The 20,712-nt window shown below is 39.9% G+C and overlaps 1 protein-coding gene across 1 annotated transcript in view; it reads right to left on the reverse strand.

Annotated features, from left to right (window-relative positions):
• Positions 1-8,407: 8,407 nt before the first annotated feature.
• Samd5 (sterile alpha motif domain containing 5) overlaps positions 8,408-20,712 on the reverse strand; it is a 49,232-nt gene continuing 36,927 nt past the window's right edge. The window contains exon 2 of the mRNA XM_028764404.1: positions 8,408-10,137. Coding sequence (XP_028620237.1) covers positions 10,075-10,137 — 63 coding nt within the window. The 3' untranslated portion in view covers positions 8,408-10,074. The remainder of the gene's footprint in view (positions 10,138-20,712) is intronic.

The raw sequence follows: 20,712 nt of genomic DNA on the forward strand, positions 1-20,712 counted from the left end.
TTCCCCTCCCCCTCCCCCTCTCCCTATCTTGTAGGCAAGATACAAGCTCTCTGCTATTGCTTCAATGTTATGCCAGCTTCCCGGTCTAGGTCTACTGCTGTGTTCCCCATCACAATCACAATGTTTATGGGCAAATTCTCTGAGGTAAGTCTTCAATTAAATATTTTCTTGTATACATTGCCTTGGTCATGATGTCTCTTCACCACAATAGAACAGTGACTGAGACACTTTCCTATGCTTGTCTTATCATTGAATTTTGGAAACATGTTTCACACCAAATTTACAGTTGGGGAGCAACTGGCTTCAGGATAAAGGCTATCTTTGACTCATATCTGATTAAAATGATGAAAAGGACTCCAGACTTAGGCTTTTGCATTGGAATGAATTAAAACTATAAGAGCTACTGGGATGGAATATACTTCACATTCACTTCATGTAAGGTGAAGTGGATCTGGAGTAGTCACAAGTAGAAAGCAGTGCATTGGATAGACTCCCTCCAAAACTCATATTGCCAACATAATTGTATTAAGAGGTGAGAACTCCTGGAAGAAACTGTCTGGGGACCTCAGCTCTTGTAAATGAGATTAAGACCATCACAAAGGAGGCATCACATCTCATTCATTCTCTTTCCCATTCTATCTTCAGCCATGTGAAGTCATGGCTCAGCATGACCTCAGCATCCCCACAGAGGGTACAGCTCTCACCAGCAATTAAACCTGCCAACACTTTGGTCTTGGGCTTCCCATATGCCAGAGCCTTGCAAAAATAAGTGACCGAGGCTTAGGTATTCTTTTACAGGACAAATGGTGTGAACAACATTTTCAGTTGCTCTTCTCACACCTGAAACACCCCCCCCCTTTCTTTTTCTGGGTAATTCTTGCCAATCTGCTCTCTCTGGTTTCTGGATAGAATTGTGTTTATATTTGATCCTGGCAATATTTTTTTCAGTTCCTTGGACATATAAATGTTAAGATGGTACACTTAAAGTGATCCTATTAGAACTTAAATTTCAGATTCTTGGTTATTAGACATGAGGCTTTGGATTAAGTTGTCAAAAAACTCCTATTGATCTCAGTTTCTTCAACTATAGAATGGGAATGATTCATATAAGAAAAACACCTTTGCATTGTCCTTGTGAAGATTATGTCAAGGGTCTAGTTGCTTGATATGTATTAAGTGTCCTTTTAATGTTGTTCTTCAACTGACTTGTGAACAAAAGCATCTTTTCTAACATATTTTGTAACAATTTTTAATTCATAAGTCACAAACTTCCTTTTTAGGATCCCTGCCCCTGTGACATCTGTCAGCAATGCCTACCTGTTACTTGCATCTTCCCTAAATCTCAGACCTTCTACTAGCAGGAGTATATGTGCTTTAAGGACATAATCTGACTTTCAAGTAACAGAACAGACTTAGTGACTTGTATAAGGTCACTAGCATTTGTGAACCTAAAGGCTTGAGACCTTCCCCTTTCGTACATCCAATCTGTGCATATAAGAGGGGTGAAAGAAACCAAGCATCTGATCACTGCTGAGTGCCATGATCCCTTGGAAATCAAGCCGTGATAATCCTCAGCAGCTCTGAAAGGCTCAAACTCAGGTCTGAACAACTCTCCCTAAGTACTCACCTTTCTACTGGTAGGAAGCAGAGGTAACCTTAGGGGGAAAATAACCTTTTAAAGGGACAAAATTATGAAGCACAAATTAACATTGATTACACCTAAAACAGAGTGTGTCCAAAATGCTAAGAGGATGTTTATCCTTCAAAACATCTTTCACCTTAGTTATGGTTTCTATTGCTGTAAACAGACACCATGTCCTTAGCAACTTTTATAAAGGAAAACATTTAATTGGGACTGGCTTACAGTTCAGAGGCTTAGTCCATTTTTGTCATGGAGGTAAACAATGGCGGCATACAGGCAGACTTGGTGCTGGAGAGGCAGGTAGGAGTTCTACATGTTGATCCACAGGCAATAGAAGGAGACTGTGAGCCATACTGGGCATAGCTTGAGCATATGAGACTTCAAAACCTGCCCCACACATGACTGACTTCCTCCAACAAGGTCTCACCTGCTCCAACAAGGCAGTATCTTCTAATAGTGTTACTCCCTATGGGCTAAGCATTCAAATACATGAGTCTATGGGGCTATACCATTTCTAACAGCCACATTTTTTGATTTTGTCTGACAGAAACCATATATTAACATGTAACAGGTAAAAACTGCAGTGTGACCAGTTTTCTTTACAGGAGTGGATTGATTCTCAGTTTTAAGTGTAAGAATAGAAGACATTGCTCTGACAATTCAAAAATGAAAAATGTCAAGAAAATAAAATCTTGAATTCAATAATGTGTCATTTTATTAATTGTTTCTTTACCAGTTATTTAATAGAGAACATAGAATTTTAATTGGTAAACTATTAAAACATGACTTTTATACAAAAGAAAATTAGAAATCTAGAAAAACCTGAGTAACAATGGAGGCATCAAGGCAAATGTCTAACAATGAGAAATGTGGTTGTCCAGATCTGAAGGCAAAGGACAAGCTGTCCTGCAAATACAGAAGGCACAGTGTTCTGGAAATTTTTTGAAAATGGAAATACCCTAGGAGAACCCACTCATTGACCCTGGAGTTCAGTTTCTTTCAGCATGAGAGTTCATTCAGTCATTCATTCACTTACTCAGTAACATTACCAAGAGCCTACATGGTACCAAAATGTAGAGCAGAACATGAGGAAGTACCACATTTAAGCAATCTTAGCTAGGGCTAACTGACATGCTGCTGGCCTGGTGACGGTCACCAAAGACATCAAGCAATGTCTCTTCTTTATTTCCTCCTATAGACCACTTTTTACTCACTTACCACCTATTTCACAAACCTTTCCCAGGGTGTTTGGCTCTTCTCTTCCCAGAACGTTTTCACAGATGGGAGAGAGAAGGTGGAAGAGGAAGTGACCTAGACAGTTCTACTCACCAGGAAAGTCAAGACTGGATTCAGGCTTTCTGATTTACAGACATAGATTTGGAACAAAATTAAATGTTTATTCTTCTTCCCAAGGGGCTATTTTGTGACTGTTCCTGGGGAGACTGCTGAACTTTCAGAAAGAAGTTCAAGTGAAGTTGATTGAACTGATAGGGATACGAAAGCCTGCTCACTGAACACAGTTCACAATCAATGCTCATTACTCAACCAAGGAACACATGAGATTCCACAGACATCCTGTTTCTGGTGCAAGACTGTATTCTAAAGTAGAAGATGCTAGCCAAAAAGAAAGTGTCCCTAATTACTGGAATCTACTCTGTCTTTTGGGGAGGGGGTAAGTCTAGGCCTCCTAGAGAGCAATGAGTAACTTCTTCATTTAAAGTTGTTAAGATTTTTCTTTTAAATTAACAAAAAACTCTCTGCAGGGCACCAGATGGCCTGGAATAAAACTAGGGGCACTCATTATCCAGATTCAGATGAAAGACTTTTTAGAAGCTGTCTGATGTGAACTGATTTTTACTAATGACATAAACCATTTATTCTCTATAAACCTCTCATCGGTGAGCTTTGCTGCATGCATATAGCTTTCTATCTTTAAAAAAAAAGTCTTTTAATACTGTCCATCAAGATCATGCACTTTTCCAAATATGCTTATGAAATCAAGACTTGGAAGTGAAATATTGGGTTTTGTAGCCTAGTCCAGGTTCCTGGAGGACCCTGGGTCTACATGGACAAATGCCAATGCTAAGTCATGAACCAATGGTCTACAATCAAACTCAGTGCATTGTTCAAACTCAGCGAACTCTAGAAAAATGAGTCTTTTTAAAAAATGTCATAACACTCTTTACGTATATGTACTGGAACTTACATTAGACAAAAAGCCAAGAGTAGGGGACTTGGGAAAAAAAACTACATCTTTACATTAAATTTATTTTCATCTCATATTCAATGTAAGTAAAAACAATCAGTAGAAATTGTCAAGGCAAATATAACCCAAAGCACTGTCACCAAACTTCAAACTAATGTTTTGGGGTTGTGAAAAACAAATAAAATAATTATTCTGCTTTTCTACGGTCCTCAAATCCTAAAGCAACTATGTTTGGATTTGAATTCAGGAGTGACAGTCTAATGCTGTCTCTAAGACATGGCTTATCTGCAGTTGAATTGTGACAGTCCTCACATGGATGCAGGGCTCTGGGAGCCCCAGAAGATTCACATACAGAAAAACTGTTGCAGGACCTTCTTACCAATCACCACACCTCATGCCTCCTGCCGTGTAAGTCTTTATGAGTGCTCAGCATCACATAAAGAAAGTCACTTTATTCACATATAACCTTCCCACAAATCTACCTGAGCTCTTGGGATGGACTTCCATGTAGTTTTATATGCAGTGTAGGTAACTTCCTTTGCAGCTGGAACTGTGATTCTCCGTGCTGACCACCATGCTATCACAGCATAAACATTCATAGATTATTAGGTTAAACAATGTACAAGTTGTTGCCTTCATTAGAATGTAAAAGACTACAAAAGAGGCCAAGATGGAACCACCGTGAAAGCTGTGACATTTATTGAAAGGGAAACATATGTTTGCAAATCACAATGATGCATACATGATATGGTTCACAGCAATGTCCCAATTAGGCTCTTCACAGACTTGCCACATACAGTCCCTCCACAAAAACAAAACAAAACAAAACTCAAAGGGGGAAAGGTTATTTTGTCATTATTTTTACAAATCCAGATGGTAGTTTTTCAATCAGAAAATCTGTGCTTGACCCCTTATCTCAGCTTGTGGGTCACAACTTCTTTGCGCGTCTAAGGACCCTTTCATGGCAGTCCCATATCAGATACCTGGCATGTCAGAGAGTCATATTATGATTCATAACAGTAGCAAAATTACTGTTATAAAGTAGAAACTAAAATAATATTGTGGTTGGGGGTCATCACAACATAAAAACCAGCATTAAAGGGTTGCAGCATTAGGAAGGTTGTGACTCACTGACATAGAAGAACACATTGATGTCTCAACCCCATTCACAAACCTCTATATGGGGACAACTTTTCAATGGATGACTTTAATAACTCAAATTGTATCTCATAACATGCTCAGCCAATGGGGCAGCAACTGTAATAAATGGTAGACTGTTTAATATATATCTCATTGAACATGCTCCCTTGTTTTTGAGACTTAATACAGTATTTTATTTTTGAAATAAAAAAATTTACCTAATAAAAGATATTACACAGCATATATCTATTAAAATGCTCAGTTTAAATATTCAGAAGTTCATTAATTAGATTTTGGTCCAGAGGAAGAATTTGAGGAAAACTGTAAAAAGAAAAAAAAAGTTGTTCTTTTTTTTTAATAGAGGAAAAAAGATCACCCAGCTCTTATTGTGGAATTTAGCCACTTATTTTCTCTTAACAAGTATCAATAAAATGAAACTTTATTTCCAGAACTTAAACACTTTAAAAAAGAAAATATCTATTTGGGTAAGTAAAAAAGAGAGAAGAAGGTTGATCATTTAGTGCATTAACCCATTTTCTAGGCTACCTGCCGTTTTCTGCCCCCTTTCGAGTGGCAGAAATATCGAAACTACTGGTGATTGATTGTGCAAGGAAGTTACTGGGTTTTATCTCATTAAAACCTAACAATACAAAGCAGTAGAGAATTTTAAAATCAATAATTTGATACTGGAGAATATCTGATGTAGGAAAATGTAATTAATAGTAAGATTCATTGTAAGAGTGAAATCAGAATATTCTAGAAACCAAAGCCTAATGTGATTTGCTCTGAACAACCTGTTGTTGCTTGGTAAAGCATGCTTGTATGCACTCCTATGGTTTTATTCTGTTACTAGCTTATCTCATGTACAAATTTCCCAGTCCCGCCACTGGAGACTGGGTCGTCACTTCATTTTTGTGTCCCTGGCTCCACTACTATTTTATTTGCTTGGATCCTTGGAAGTGTGGAGCAGCTCCTCAGCCAGGACAAGTTACTCATCGCAGATCTGAGTGATGCATTTCTGCTCAATTTTATTTTCTTCAAGTTCTCTTTTTGCTGTTCTCCAAAGCCCTACTCAAGAGAACCATTTGCAATACTCAGTGATAAAAATATTCAGAGTTGATGGTGTCAGTTCTGAGACAGGTGTCCCTGCTCACTGGTGTGAGTGGCTTCTTTTCACAACTTAGGAAAGAGCTGGCTGATTCCTCATCATCTCCATCATCACTTGGCAGGATTCATCGCAGATGCAGAGATGAGGGAAGCCATTTGCGCTCTTACCTTGTGCAATACAGGACTACACACATCTGCCACGTCCACTTCCTGAACATATATATCTGATGTTGTTATAAAAGCAGGAACACTAACTAAATTTCTACATGTTTGCCCATATGACAATTTCTCCAGACGAGAAAAGTGCTGGTCTTTATGAACCCGATCACCTGGTGCTGGTGGTGCTGCTGCTGCTGGTGGTGGTGTGTGTATCCCAGAAGACAATCTCAGATGTTGTTCCTCAGATGCCATTCATCTTAGTTGTGTGAAAAAAAAGAGTCTCTCACTAACCTGGAGTTCATCAAATAGGCCAGGCTAGCTCCAGAGACCCTACTGTCCTTAACTCCCTAACACTGGATTACAAGGACTTACCACCCTGTTATCCTCTATAAATGAGGATTCTGGGGTCTAACTCAGCCCTGTGAGCTTGCAAGGGCAGCATCTTCCTGACTGAGCTACCTCCGTAGCCTATTGTAGTTAAATCAAATTCTCTTCATTCATCTGCTAATCACTCATTGAACTCCTATTGTGACCGCACAAGGTAGCTTTTCTGAGCTCAGAAAGAAAGCAAAAGTGTCTATTTAATGGACAGCAGCAGGACATGTCAATATATCCTTGAATTCTCTAGTCTTAAGGTAATCTCTTCCACATAAGAGAAAATGAATAAAATAACTGAAATCTAGGGAGAGAGAGAGTGAGTGTCTGCTAATGCCATGCCTAAGCCAAAGACTGAGAATAGGTAGAAGCTGGGGAACCCTTAAGCCTCTTAAGAAGTGGAGGGGATGCTTATTTTTGCTATTTATGGACAAGAGAAAAGAAGCTTTAAGTTTCAGAATTATTTGCAATGATTCCTCAAGTTGTACTACAGCTTAGGCAGCTAGCAGTGTCACCACAGGAAAACACTCCTGGGGTAATTCTAGAATTTGAACTAAGATATGTGCAATTTCAAAGAAAAAACTTACTGCTCACGGTCATCCTGTAGTTCAAACTACCAACCATGTTGCAAACTTCTCTCATCTAAGAAACTGCTTTATCTGAACTGAGAAACTGTATTGTAGCCAAAGAATTCAGGTTTTGTTTTTTTCTGAGATTTCTGGCTTTATTCTTCCCTTAAATTGCTATTTTCTATGTCTAGACATCTCTCTCTCCTCCCTTCCTTCATCATTGTGTGTGTGTGTGTGTGTAAGTCAGAGATGTCCTCTATATGAATGTGCTGGAGTGCTTGCGTGCATGCATGCATGCATGCATATGTGCATGGAGGCCAGACCTTGTTTTGGTTTCTCTATTTTGTTTCAACACAGGGTCTCTCATTGGCCTTCCATGGGGCTCTTGTTTTTTCTTCCTCCCTAGTGCTGACAATATAACCGCACATCACCACACCTGGCTTTTTATATGGGTTCTGGGCTTCAAACACTGGTCCTCATGCTTGCATGGTACAAACTTGACCAACTAAGCTATCTCATAGTCCCCTCTGATTTGCTTACTGAGATAGACTCTCATTACATAACCTAGGCTGGCCTTAAACTTGGAATTCTTCAGGGATTATGGATGCATACCGTACTGGGCAAAGCAACATTTTGCATAAGTGAGATATCTTCATACACCCCCATTTTTTTTAAGATGAAGAAAATTTTGCTATTATTCTCTAAACCTCACAATATTATAAACTAAGACTCTGTCACTTATGACTTAATTTTCTGGGAACTGAATCATCGACATGACCAAGATTTGAGTCTTGCTGTTATCTTTTCATCTTTTACAGTTAGATATTAAGGAAATCACCAATGTTTAGATAAATGTGGTAAAAGCACAATGAAAAATTGACTCTTGAAGATAAGTCCCTATAGATGCAATTCAAGGTCAGAATTCCTTAGATATCTTCTTACCTCGTCTGGATTTAATACAAAGGAGTTAGCAAGTTTCTTTTCATTGGTTCTCTTCCCAAATTTTATTCTTCTAGCTTTACCTAAGACATCTTTCTGACACACTGGCTATTCTACCATCCTAAATTGTGACTCTTAACTTAGGGAAATTATTGTTAATTTCAAATTCTAATAATGGCATGGAGACAAGATTTAGATTTAGCCAAATAATTGAAGTCGGACATCATTCAAATTGAAAATAAAGCTTGAAAGAACCCAAGGGCCCTTTTTGGTCACAGAGGATTTTATTCTATTGCCTCTGGGGAAAATAATAGATTTTTCAGAAATTGGGTCCTTGCTAGCCACAGCTCAACAAATGCATGCAAATGTACATCTGCGAAATAAATCTGCCACAGATGCAGCACCTGGAAATGAGGTCTCAACCAGGAAGCCGTTTATTATCACAATAAATCATATCAGTAATCTATGCAGACACCCACACTTCTTTAAAAAAAACTAACAGGTATTTTTATAGATCATCTTATTTGAAAAGGTGACGAGCAGATGATTGTATGCAGCTCATAAGGGACAACTCACACGTGCTCTTAGAACTTAATTTCCTTACATTTGTATTTAAGCCCAAGAAAGGCTTTGCACAGTGCCAAAATTCATCTCTGAAGGCAGCTCAACTGGTTAAACTTTAGATTTTAAAACACGGTATTATGCCATGAAGGCCTCCGGAGACAATCCCTTCTAAATTGCCTACCTATTTCTAGAGACAAAGCGAACATCAATCTCTTGCCTTTGAAAGTTCCCTGTCCAGGTCCATAATTATAGTGACACAAGCTTGCATCTTTGCTGTACTTCTGAGTAGTGAACGGATGGTTGTTCCATAGTCCAGTATAGCTGAGAGTCTCTTCAAACTTGCCAGCCTCAGATGCTTGTTAACATTGTTAAATCACCTATAGCCTTTTCTCGACGAAGTTTAGACCCCATCATCATGGCTATACTTTTTTAACAGAAAAGCAAACTACCAACACCCAAACTAAATAATGATGATAAAGAAAAAAAATATTCCCCTGTTTTCTTCCCCCTCCCTCTCCTTTTTCTTTATTCTCCTTAAGTACAGATGTGTGGACAGGGCTCCTCTTGCCTGTTTCCGAGGCCTACTTCCCTGTCTACCATCTTGTATCAGAAGCAATTGGAGGGGTGCAGAATGAGATAAGGGAAGGTGGGCAAGGGCAAAGAAGAATATAGAGAGCTGATATGTAACAGGACATGGTACTTCTAACGTAATAGTCATCCCTCCACCAGATTACATTTTAAAAGTCAGAAAAGAATTTCTTCCTTAATCTGTCAGTGTTATGGGTATACTTATATGTGAAACCACTATAAAAAGTACCTAAAGTAAGAGTTCCACCAAACTAGTTTATGTAGAATTAAATAAAATACTGTAAGTTAATGAAAACAAGGCCCTATACAAAGGAAAATAACATGTATGTTAAAATATAAAATGAAAGTTACTGTTCTTGAGACAGAGGCTAATTTGAAAGCTAATATAATTAAGTAGCTATTGTAAGAAACCTATTTTTATGTAGTATACTTAAAATTAGTAACTCCCCACAAGTCTTAGTCAACCCCAACTATGATGATGAAAAATTCAAAAAGGAGAAAAATTCCAAGAGATGTATCAGACTTCTTCCCACATGGAGTGTCCATTGAAAACCAAGTTCACCATATTTCCATAGGTGGAATGTAACTGCCTTACTCCTGACTATAACAAGTGAGTTACTCGGTTTACTGAGTTGATAATTCCAAAAATTTCCGAGCAAAAAGTTAAGCTGATGAGTGTTTGCAGAGTCACCATCCAGTTCCCTTTGTGAAAGAAGGTTCTAAATACGCCCCTTTCCAGTCGTCAGCACCTCATCAGTCCGCCACGGGCCTCTCAAAAATGATATCTAGCGGTTCTGTGATGACTTCGGCCAGTTCATTAAGTACTCTAGGATGCCGGCCATTGGGACCTGTGGATTTGAACATATCTGGGTTACTGAGGTTATGCTTTACCCCGTCTTCCCCAAGTCCATCACGGATGACTGTTCCTGTCTTCCAGCCAGGCTTGTACCTTTCTGGTTACCACGCAGACTTTTGAAAAACAGCTTTCAGCACCTCTGCTCTTTATGAACTCCTTTAAGATAATAATTGAAGAATAACACACTATATTCTTCTTAAGTCCTTGGTTTACTTTTAAATAGTCTCCTTTTTTCCCCTCTTGTATGTCCCTTCTTAGAAAAGGAGAAAATGAAAGCCTCAAATCTAACTTAAAACAGTTCAGATTTCTCAATCACGCACGTTATTCAATAATACACTAGCAACTTTTAATAATGGAGCCTTAGTCAACATCGTGCAGAGGCTCCAAATGTTAATGGCTGCCTATCTCACCTGCAAAGGCAACTTTTGGTATTCAACTTGTAACTGTCGCCACTGAGTGCTAATTCCAGAATGCATCTTCCAAAATAAAGATGATTCACAATCATCTTTAATCATTATCATTTGTATGCATAAACAATGATTTCTTCTGCAAGGCATTTCAGAACTGTGAGCTGGAGGGAGACAAATAAGGATTTCTGTGAAAGCAATAGCAGAGCAAAATAGATTTGCTGTGTGGTCACTGGTGTCCAGGGCCTCGGGTTTACATTACATTAATCATTTCCAAGGTCTTACAGGTGTTAACAGCTTTAACCCCTTTATTGTCACACTGACTCCTCTGAAACTGAAGACAGGCACAGATGATAGGTTTCTGCCCATCTGTTACACTCTGCTGTATTCTGAGAATCCTGACAGCCTCAGGATGGACAAAGAGGAGCTGGAGGAAAGGAGAGGTTAAAGAGACAAAGACACCTAACACTTGCCTCTGGCTTTCCTGTTTCTTGGATCAAACATGAAGTTTGATTTTTTGGTTTTTTTGTTTTGTTTTGTTTTTTTCTGTTTGTTTGCTTTGCGTTTGTTGTTTATTAGAAAAGGTTCTTTGGGGAAAGGTTGAAGGTGTTTTTGTTTATTTTTATTTTTTTATTTTTTGTTTTGTTTTGTTTCCCAGTTTACCTCAATTCATCCTTATACTGAGGTTTATTTTTGAAACATAACAATGCCCCTCAAACACAAGTCATTTTGCAGATTCACAAAGATTCTTTTAAAGAATGATTCTACGCATCTCTCTAAGACCTCTCAGAACATGCCTTTTACCCCCTTGCTCTTGCAATGGCTGCCTGCTGGCTGCAACTCAGAGCTAATATGCCATTAACTATTAGTGTGGGAGACACCATAATCAGGCCATCTAAGCTGGTAGGAAGAATTACTGACCGAGCTTAATCATTCTCCTTTTAGAGAGAAAACTATTTATAGCCCTCTGGTTTGGTATTTGACTCTCACTTAGGAAAAAAACTTACTAATAATTAATATATTCAAAAAGTCACCTTTAAAACAACCTAACTTAATTCAATGCCTCTGTTAAATTCACCTCCTGTTAACATCTGTGATCAAGCAATTTTAATCTGTCTTAACATGCAGAGTTGTTGGGATGGTCTGGAGGAGTAGAGAAGAGTGTGGTGAAATCCTAAAGAGTAGAGATTATTGAAACACAAAGGGAAAGATGCTTCATTTTTTAAATGCTGTAGTATACAAATAAATAGGGTAATAACAACAACTGTCGTATTTATTATGTCATGCAAAATAACTAGCTGTTAGTATTAGGAAGAAAGCAAGTTGTCAGAGCCTCAAGCTAGGATGTTAGCAGTCCTGAGGAGAAAGGAAGACCTTGGCTGAGAAAGAACAGGTCCATAACGCACCTACCCAGGGTGAGGCAGAACTCAGAATGAAGTCAGCTGAATGGCCTTCATGCCCTCACATGTTTAACAGACATGTGGAGAGAATAAATAAATGTCTTTGGATAGTTTATTGTGCTTCAAATATTGACACCCTCCACATTAAACTCATCTGGAGACTGGACGCATGAACTCACTTCACAAATCTGACCGCAATCCAACAACCTCCAACATTCCTCCTGCTCTTGGTTCCACAAAAGCAAATCAAATTCATCCGACAAGCCCAGTCTTGCTATTTGCTCTTTCTCATTCCCAAGGGAAGAGGGTGGGAGGCAGACAAACGGGATTTCCACAACTGGGGCATGAAGAGTTTCAAGTTGGGAGAGCAGTAATTAGAAGAGCCCGTGTTGCCACACAACTTGGGAAATGTTAAGATTCTCCATGTTACTGATGCTCTACTGTGCTCTTATGGCTGATAGACACTGTGATATCCCACAGCCTCATCCTCACAGGTCCCAATCATGTGGAAGAAAAACTCAGAATCTTGACAAGCTAAGCAAACGATTAAGAGATCTTAGAATCAAACATGCATTTGTTCGTACAGATCTCAAACCTTTCTTTTTTTTTTAATAGCCCATTTTCCCCTGAATTACCTGGCATTCTCATACAAGACAAGTGGGTCTCTTTCCACTCCACCAAGGAAAGTATCAATATATTCACAGTCGTGTATGTCTTCTTTTTTGGTTAGTGAGCACGTGGCCCGAATAAGCCAGAACGTGAGATGGACATGTATATACATGGCAGGTACAGAGATCACCTAACATTTAAGAGGTCTGGCCTTCCATTCTTAGTACCCCAAAAAGGGTTGAGGGGGGTAAAGGGAATGGAGGAAAAATGAAAAGAAGATCCATTAAAGTAATAGTGTATCTGGTGGCCTCTCAAACTTCTTCAAATACAATCTTAGGATGAATGAATGCTGCATTGTTCTTGGGCCTTAAAACAGCTGTTGCTATCTTGTGTTTAAGGACTGGATGTGCCGAAAGATTAAAGGACGGCCATGAAGTGGGGTGGCACACGCCCACACACCCAGGGCTCGAAATTAGACACATGACATTCAGAAGCCCAAGGCCATCCTCAGCTACATGGTGAATTGGAGATCAGCCTAGCTGCAAAAGACTTTATCTCAGAGAGTGGGGGTAGAGAAGGAGGGAGGGAGGGAGGGAGGGAGGGAGGGAAGGAGGAAGGTGCAGAGGGAAAGTAGGAATATTTAGTTTCCTGATAGATACGGTTTCACACATCCATATTCTCAGTATTTGGAAAGTAGATGCAGACTAATTTCTGTAAAATGGAGACTGGCTCCAACCATAAAATCATTTTGTTGTTACTTCATAACTGTAATTTTGCTACAGCTATGAATCATAATGTAAAATCTAATATACAGGATATCTGGTCTATAATCCCTGTGGGGATCACAACCTAATGGTTGAGAACCCCCATTCTAAGCAAAGTCCTACCTTTCCCAGTCCAATAATAACAGGAGACATGGCATGGTAGAATGTCAGAACCTTAGCTTTAGTAGGTCATGAAGCTAAAAATGAAATCTGTCACCAACTACCTAGGGATTTCAACTTTGGTTGTCTTCTTTTATCATCTAACAGAATATCATCTTCCTTAGTAAGTTTTTTCTGTGAGACAGTTGCTACTCCTCTCAACCCCCAATACATGGAAAGTACAGAGATACTTAATTGTTCAGGAGGACGACTTTTTTAACTTGAAAAACAAAATATGGAGACTGTGTGACTATTGGATTTGCATCTGAAGTTGTTCTGTAGAGCAATATCAAAGTAGTAACTCACTTCTCAGGATGGGTTAGCTTGCATGACACTCTGGTTGCCTGTAATTAGGAGAAGAACTATAAGCTCAAAAGAGAACAGACTTACAGCTGCCTAAAAATTAGAATAATCAACTGGGAAAAATAAGATCTCAAGAAATTTTGAGTTTTAAGTATAGAATCATGGCTTCTTTGTGATCTGGACTGTGTCTCCTGCCCTCACCACACCTCGTTTCTCAGATTAGGATTATAGCATTGGTAGAGATATCCAGAACTATTTATAGTATATTATTCTTATATATAATTTCTCATCAGAATAAGCTTCTGTTATGTATGGAATTTTAATCTAGAAAGTGATTTTCCTTCTCCTGCATAGAGAAAAGGTGACATGGGTCACTAAGCTCCTGTGCGTCCTGATGGTCACTTTTAGTTTTTCCCTTCAGCATGCTGCTTGAGGATACTCATTGGCCTCTGGCCCCAACAGGGAAGAAGATGCAATTTGATACTGTCCAAAGAGCTAATATATAAAACACCTGTTTTATATTTCAGAGAAATCTTACAGAATAGACTTCCTTAGGTTCTATAGACAAGAACAATGCCTTCTTTTTCTTTAGAAACAAGTATGTAAAATGTCCTCTGTCAAATGAAGAACGGGTCCTGTTGATTATCCAATCTGTCTCCTTCATGTTGACTTAATGTTCCCTTTCTGGAGCAAATTAGATAGATTAGAAGGAGCTGCCTCTCCATGCCTCCTCTGGACATACATTTCTAATCTTCCCTTCCCGACTTATCTACAGCTTTTCGGCAAATGCAAACTCTCCTAGAGAGGCTGCCTGAGAATTTTCCTGCACACTTATTATTCATAAAACTCTCAGAAACACACTCGGACATTCAAAAAGCAAAAACATCTTTGTCTATGCTATCCTCGGGGCATTAACTGATGTTATAATTTTTCCAACTGAACAGTTATGTAAATTCACAACTTAAAAAGCTGCTTTGCAGACCTCAGTGCTGAGCACTCTGAGTGAGAGGACTTCCCCCACACAGACCCGCCTGAAGGCCTGTGGTCAGCCAGGGACAGCCAGTACTGCAGGAACTTCTAGAGGCCTGGAGTCAGAGCCTCCTCTAGCTGCTCCATCAGTAACAAAGGGTCAGGAATGTAATGTAACTGTGGGGGATTCAGCATGAAGCTTTCTGTTGTTTTGCAATAATCAGTAGCCAGTCAGAACAGGAAGGCAAGGTTAGGTCATTTCTCTTCTCAGAGCTTTAGTAGTGTAGCTGAGGAAGCAAAATGGAAGTAAGTTCAGAATAGACGACAGGCTTAGCCACAGCCCCAGACTGAGGGGAAGGGACACTGTGGTGTCAACACAGGCAATGAGGAATGCTGAGGTCAAGAGAAATAATGGGTGCTGGGGGATGGAGAAGAGGTTCTAGAGGGACTCAGGAAGATTCAAGAGACAAATGACCAGAAGGGCTCAGACACTGGCACAGCTGAAGTCAGGGGAGAGACAGCTCATGAGCGAAGCTCTGCTTCCTTCTGGAGCAGTGGCAGGCCAAGGCTGGCTGGAGGATGGGCAGTGGGCTAAGAACTCTAAGGAGAGCGTAACAAGACTGAAGGCCATCTACCCAGACCACTTCAATGGGGACATAGGCCTCTTGTAAGAAAGCAGGTCAGGCAGGAGGCACAGTGCCAGGGCTTTTGGAGTTTCCACAGGCATGAGATATCATGCCTCCAAACACCATTCAAAACATTCAAAGCAAAGGCCTATGAATACAACACTGAAGACTGGCAATCCCATGATGTGTGGTTTGGAGTGGTTGGCCCTCTAGTGAAGTTCTTTAAAACACTCTTACTTGTTGGCTCCATTGCTGATAAAAGCTCCTGATGATGTTGGTCTCTCTGCAATGTTCTGGGCCCCTCATCCTGTTACTCCTTTTCCCCTATCCCTGTATCATTTTCTTACTTGTAGTAACATCATCTGTTACGATTAATTAACAATCTTTGAAATCACAGTCAACCTTAGTATCTGTTTTCTCTTACTCTACCGATCACAAATTTATTTGTCACTATGATAAGTGTCTAATGCACACTAGGAGGGCTATTTTCTACTGCTCCACGATAGTAAACACACTATTACTATTTACTAGGGGAAATCTCCGTATGGCAGGCACCATGTCGAGAATGTGTGCTTGCATATAGTCTCTCCTCACCCCACACCAGCTTGTTAGTGAGCAAGAACCTAATTAAGAAATGAAGAAGCTGAGGCTTTGGGATGTAGATGCACTGCTCTGAGAAAGCTGCTAATCTAGGGCAGAACAGTTCAGTCCTATGGCAAGTTGTACCTTACCAAATGACATGTATTCAGGGCAGTCGAGTTTGCCATCCATTGTAGTTGAGAAGCATCCCAAAAGTAGTTGAACTTAGATCTGAGTTAAATTCACTGGATGTTTAAAGTGGGCCTGAACCCCCGTTGCCTGGTGACCTTATATGAAGGAGAAAGGAAGTAGAGACAAACTAAGAATGTTAACATATGAAGGGAGAAGCAGAGACAGGAGTGAACCACCATAAATTCACCATAAACCCAACAACCACCAGCAGGTCCAGAAGGGCAAGGAAGGATGCTCTCTTCTGAGTCTTTAAAGGGATCCAGGCCTCCTGACACGATGGCCTTTTACTTCAGGCCTCTAGAAGCAGGAGGGAAAGGATCTCTGTCATTTTAAGCCACCCAGTTTGTGATAGCTGTTACCTCATCCTTAGGGGACAAATAGAGCACCTTTCACCAACAGACATAATTTGTAAAATGATGTTATGGATAGTTGTAACTGCTTTGTTGTTTTTAGAAGTATATGCAAATGTGATTTTTAGTGAATGGGAATTTTATTTTCACACAAAATATATAATGTTATGCAAAATCGTTATTTAGATATTGTACAAAATGCCTATTTTGATTATGTTTATACAATTAATTATATGTATAGAAAACTTGGCCTGTTCCTATTCTACACACGATATAGACTGCTTGAATTATGTAAAACACATAAGATTGCATTAAGGACTATAATATATATATGTATATGTATATGTATATGTATATGTATATGTATATGTATATATGTATATATAATGTGCTAATACATCTCATTAAAGAAAAGAAACCCTAGAAACTGTCAAGAGACAGAGTTTTCTAGATTTCTATTTTCCACTTAAACATTCGCCCTTTGTCATTAACAATAAATATTGTCTGTTGTCTTTCTTGAAACATTGGGTTCAGGGGCTAGGGAGATGAGTCAGAAGTTAAGAGAAGTAGCTCCTCTGACAGCAGACTCATCAGTGTCCTACACTCACATGGCTGCTCACAATTGCCTGTAACTCCAGCTCCATGGGATCTGATACCCTCTTCAGTATTCTGCACACATACACACACACATACAAGTACACATGCACACACACATACATGCTTCTCTCTCACACACACACACACAGACACAGACACACACACTTGTTCTGACACACACTTGTTCTAACACACATATGCTCATTCTCACACACACATGCTCATTCTCACACACTCATATACCCCCCCACATACCTACACTCACATGCTCATTCTGACACACACACACAAACACACATATATGAAATTTTTAAATATTTTTTAAAAAGAAAAGGGAGATATAGATTCAATACTATTTTTGAGTAGTCTTCTAAATATCCCACTGTGAATATGTGTGGCTTACCCATAGCAGCTCCCTCCAGTGAGAATGGTGCTACATGGAAAAGAATGTTCAGTAAGAACAACAGATAGCATCAGTGTCTGCCAGGGACACAGGTCCATTCACAGTTCCAGTGCCCATGGAAGAGTGTCACGTACTTTCATTCTGTCACTCAGAACTCAGAATGGAAAACAAAACATGTATACCCAATCTGAGATTAAATGAAATTGTTATTAATTCTATTGCTTCAGTGAGGCTCTAATGATGGAGAATGGTTTCTTAGGGTTTGTGGCAGTGTGGAGGTCAGGAGTAAAGTACAGAGACAGACTAGCATTCATGTGCCAGCATTTGTGCCCACCATTGCTCCTCTGACAGCACACACACCTACATGGTGAGAGGCAGACAATGGCATTCTTGTGACATTATATCTCAAAGTCCCCTGGAGGGAACCCTTGAGGGTTTTCAGACCACACTTTGAGACTCACCAGGCTACTTTATTTCTCGACATCCAAGACCAGAGGGAGAACAAACTCAGCAAGTCTCAAACCAAGTCGTGAGTTTGGAATAGTTTGCCCTTTCGTAAGACAGCACCTCCTGAACAATCACCACACACCCTTCTAACCTCCCATCTGGCTTAGTCCCACAGACCTGGGACCTTCCTGTCTTGAAGGTGAGCTGACCTTTCCTGTCTAGAGAGAGGATTTGCAAAGATGGCTGGTCTGTTCACAAATCCATGCTTCTCTTAGGGGTTCAGTTTGCCAGCACTTTTGAAGTGACGTGGGTATTTCTGAACACAGGCAGCCTCCTTTATCAAAATTACCCTTGCTTTCCTACCATCCAGGCTCAGCAAACCCCCCCCCCCCACAAATACTGAAGCATGACCTCTCCTAGGCCTTGACCTCACCTGCCAAATTGAAATGGGCAGGGAAGCAAGACAAGTGACATAATCCTCTTTAGCAATTCTATCCTGGGCATATTTGCATGTTTAGTGGCAGCCAGGAGGAAGCATTGGGGGCAGGGGGCGTAATTTTCCACCGCTCTCTTTGTCTCTGATTTTGGCAGGGGAAAGGGGACCCTTCAGACAATAGCAAGCTCTCATGGACTGGCAGCTTGGGCCTGTAAAGGAGTAGCAGGTCCAAAGTCAACAGAACCACCCTCAAAAGGCTGACCTCACTTAAATGAACTTTGAGGAGGCATGAATGGATACCTGCAGCAGCCAAAGATGTAAATCAGGCCGTCTTCCATCATGCCCCAAAGGTCTCAGCTATGCACACTTGCTTTTAGACAGTGTGACAGGAAAAGTGGGAGTAGAATGTGAAATAGGCAGCTTCCTTGATGGCTCAAGTCCCTGTGCGCTCACAGTGGACTCCACATAGAACATGCGTGGAGATGCTGTAACATGAATGTGGATGTGGAGGCAGAACGTCTAGAGGAGGGCAAACAGTGTGCTTCAATGGCCAGTCAGCTTCTGTGTAGTTCTAGAACCTTCTTATCCTTTCCCTATAGAGCAGCTGTGAAACCCCTGTAGCACAAGACTGGAAACAACCCCAAACCTGTCACTTCCTAGGTCTGTGTCCAGCCATCCAACCTCACCACTCTTTCAGCTTATCCCCTGTCAACTAGGAACACCCCGATGGGCCACATCTCTGAGAGCCGCGACAAGCATTGTCCAGAACAATACCTACCATCATGTAAGCATCTTCCCTACACAGAGAAATGAAATTACGCATTTTTGTTCAATCACTACGGAATGTAAACTCACCCTTAAGGAAGAATTGATTCTCAGGCACATCTTCCGAACAGAACCGTAATGAGCGCTCAGCAACATTATTGAGTTAGTCACCCACAAACGTTATTAAAATAGATCGTGAGTAATGCACAGGCTTTAAGCACTGTTTAGCCATTAACTTTTAAAATTTTCATTTAGCTTCGTGAAGCATGCCCTATAGAACATAACTGCCACAGACATAGTCCTCAGCGTGTTGAAGCATAAAGATCTCTTTAATTGTTTTAAAAACATAGACATTCCCTCCAGGTACACATGTGTGTGTACATGCGCACATACACACATTATTAAAAGATATGTACATTTATTTCCTATGGTCTTTTTTATTGAGAAAAAAATATTAGTTTAAAAGTGACAAGGAATTCAAGAACTTCGAACACACATGGTATTTATGGAACAAGTTGGTACCAAACAGGTTTGAGATCTTTTGCATTAACTCAGGGTTCTGTTGCCTTTACATTGGGAACACTTTCCTAGAAGAATGGAGTCATCTTCTGCTAAAAGAGGATTCTTTAAAAAAAAATACAGATGTTTTTTAATTGTCAAAAGTGTTAAATGAGTAAAAGCCATGCCCCAGAATTTTAACTTGAAATACAGCATGAGTGGTGCCTCTATACTTGTACTGGACAGTATATAACAGACAGGAATACTCTACAGCGATGTTTGAAGCAGCTAACATGTTTTCTTTTAAATGCAGAGTGCTTGGCTTGCTCTCATCCATTCTTTCCCCGTTGGGTCTTGAAATATCATTGTTTGCTCCTCCAGTAATCTGCCCCCACTGCAGCAAAGGCATTAAGTAGAGCCTCAGGTAATCCCTGATCAGCTCTTTGGAAACTGAGATTCCAGAGATGAAATAGAAAGTACCCGCATCTCCTGGAACTAATAGCAGATCCAGGGAAACGTCCCTGAACAAAAACACAGCCCAGAAGGTTGGATACATTTCAGAAAATTTACAGTAGGATAAAAGGATTTTAGAATCTCCCTTGTCTATGTGTCACAGGACCCAATCCTGAGCACTGGCTTTTGTTTATCAGAAATGCACATGCACACGAGCACATACAACACACACAAACACACACACACACACACACACACACCTGCTGTGATCACATGTATTAACTCTTTGTTTCTATATTTTTCATTCCTGTTGAAACTAAATATAAAGTAACCTTTTCACATTAAAGAAGCTGCTTTTTTATTTTCAGACATAATGTGTGAAATCATGCTACTTAACACTACATTACGTTCGCAGATCATGCAAGTTAAATAAAGACACCTTGCAAGTTTCTTAATATAGACTCTGCTAAGATTAGTTATGCATCTGCCACCTTAACATTCAGATTGGGGGGCAGGAAAAAAAAGCTGTAGTTAGAAATCACACTTGCATTGCACGTGCTTAGAATTTCATGGTTCATTTAAGAGCATCACAATCAAGAATTTAATTATG

This window comes from Grammomys surdaster, unplaced genomic scaffold (assembly GCF_004785775.1).
Source record: "Grammomys surdaster isolate TR1022 unplaced genomic scaffold, NIH_TR_1.0 143, whole genome shotgun sequence".
Classification (NCBI taxonomy): Eukaryota; Metazoa; Chordata; class Mammalia; order Rodentia; family Muridae; genus Grammomys; species Grammomys surdaster.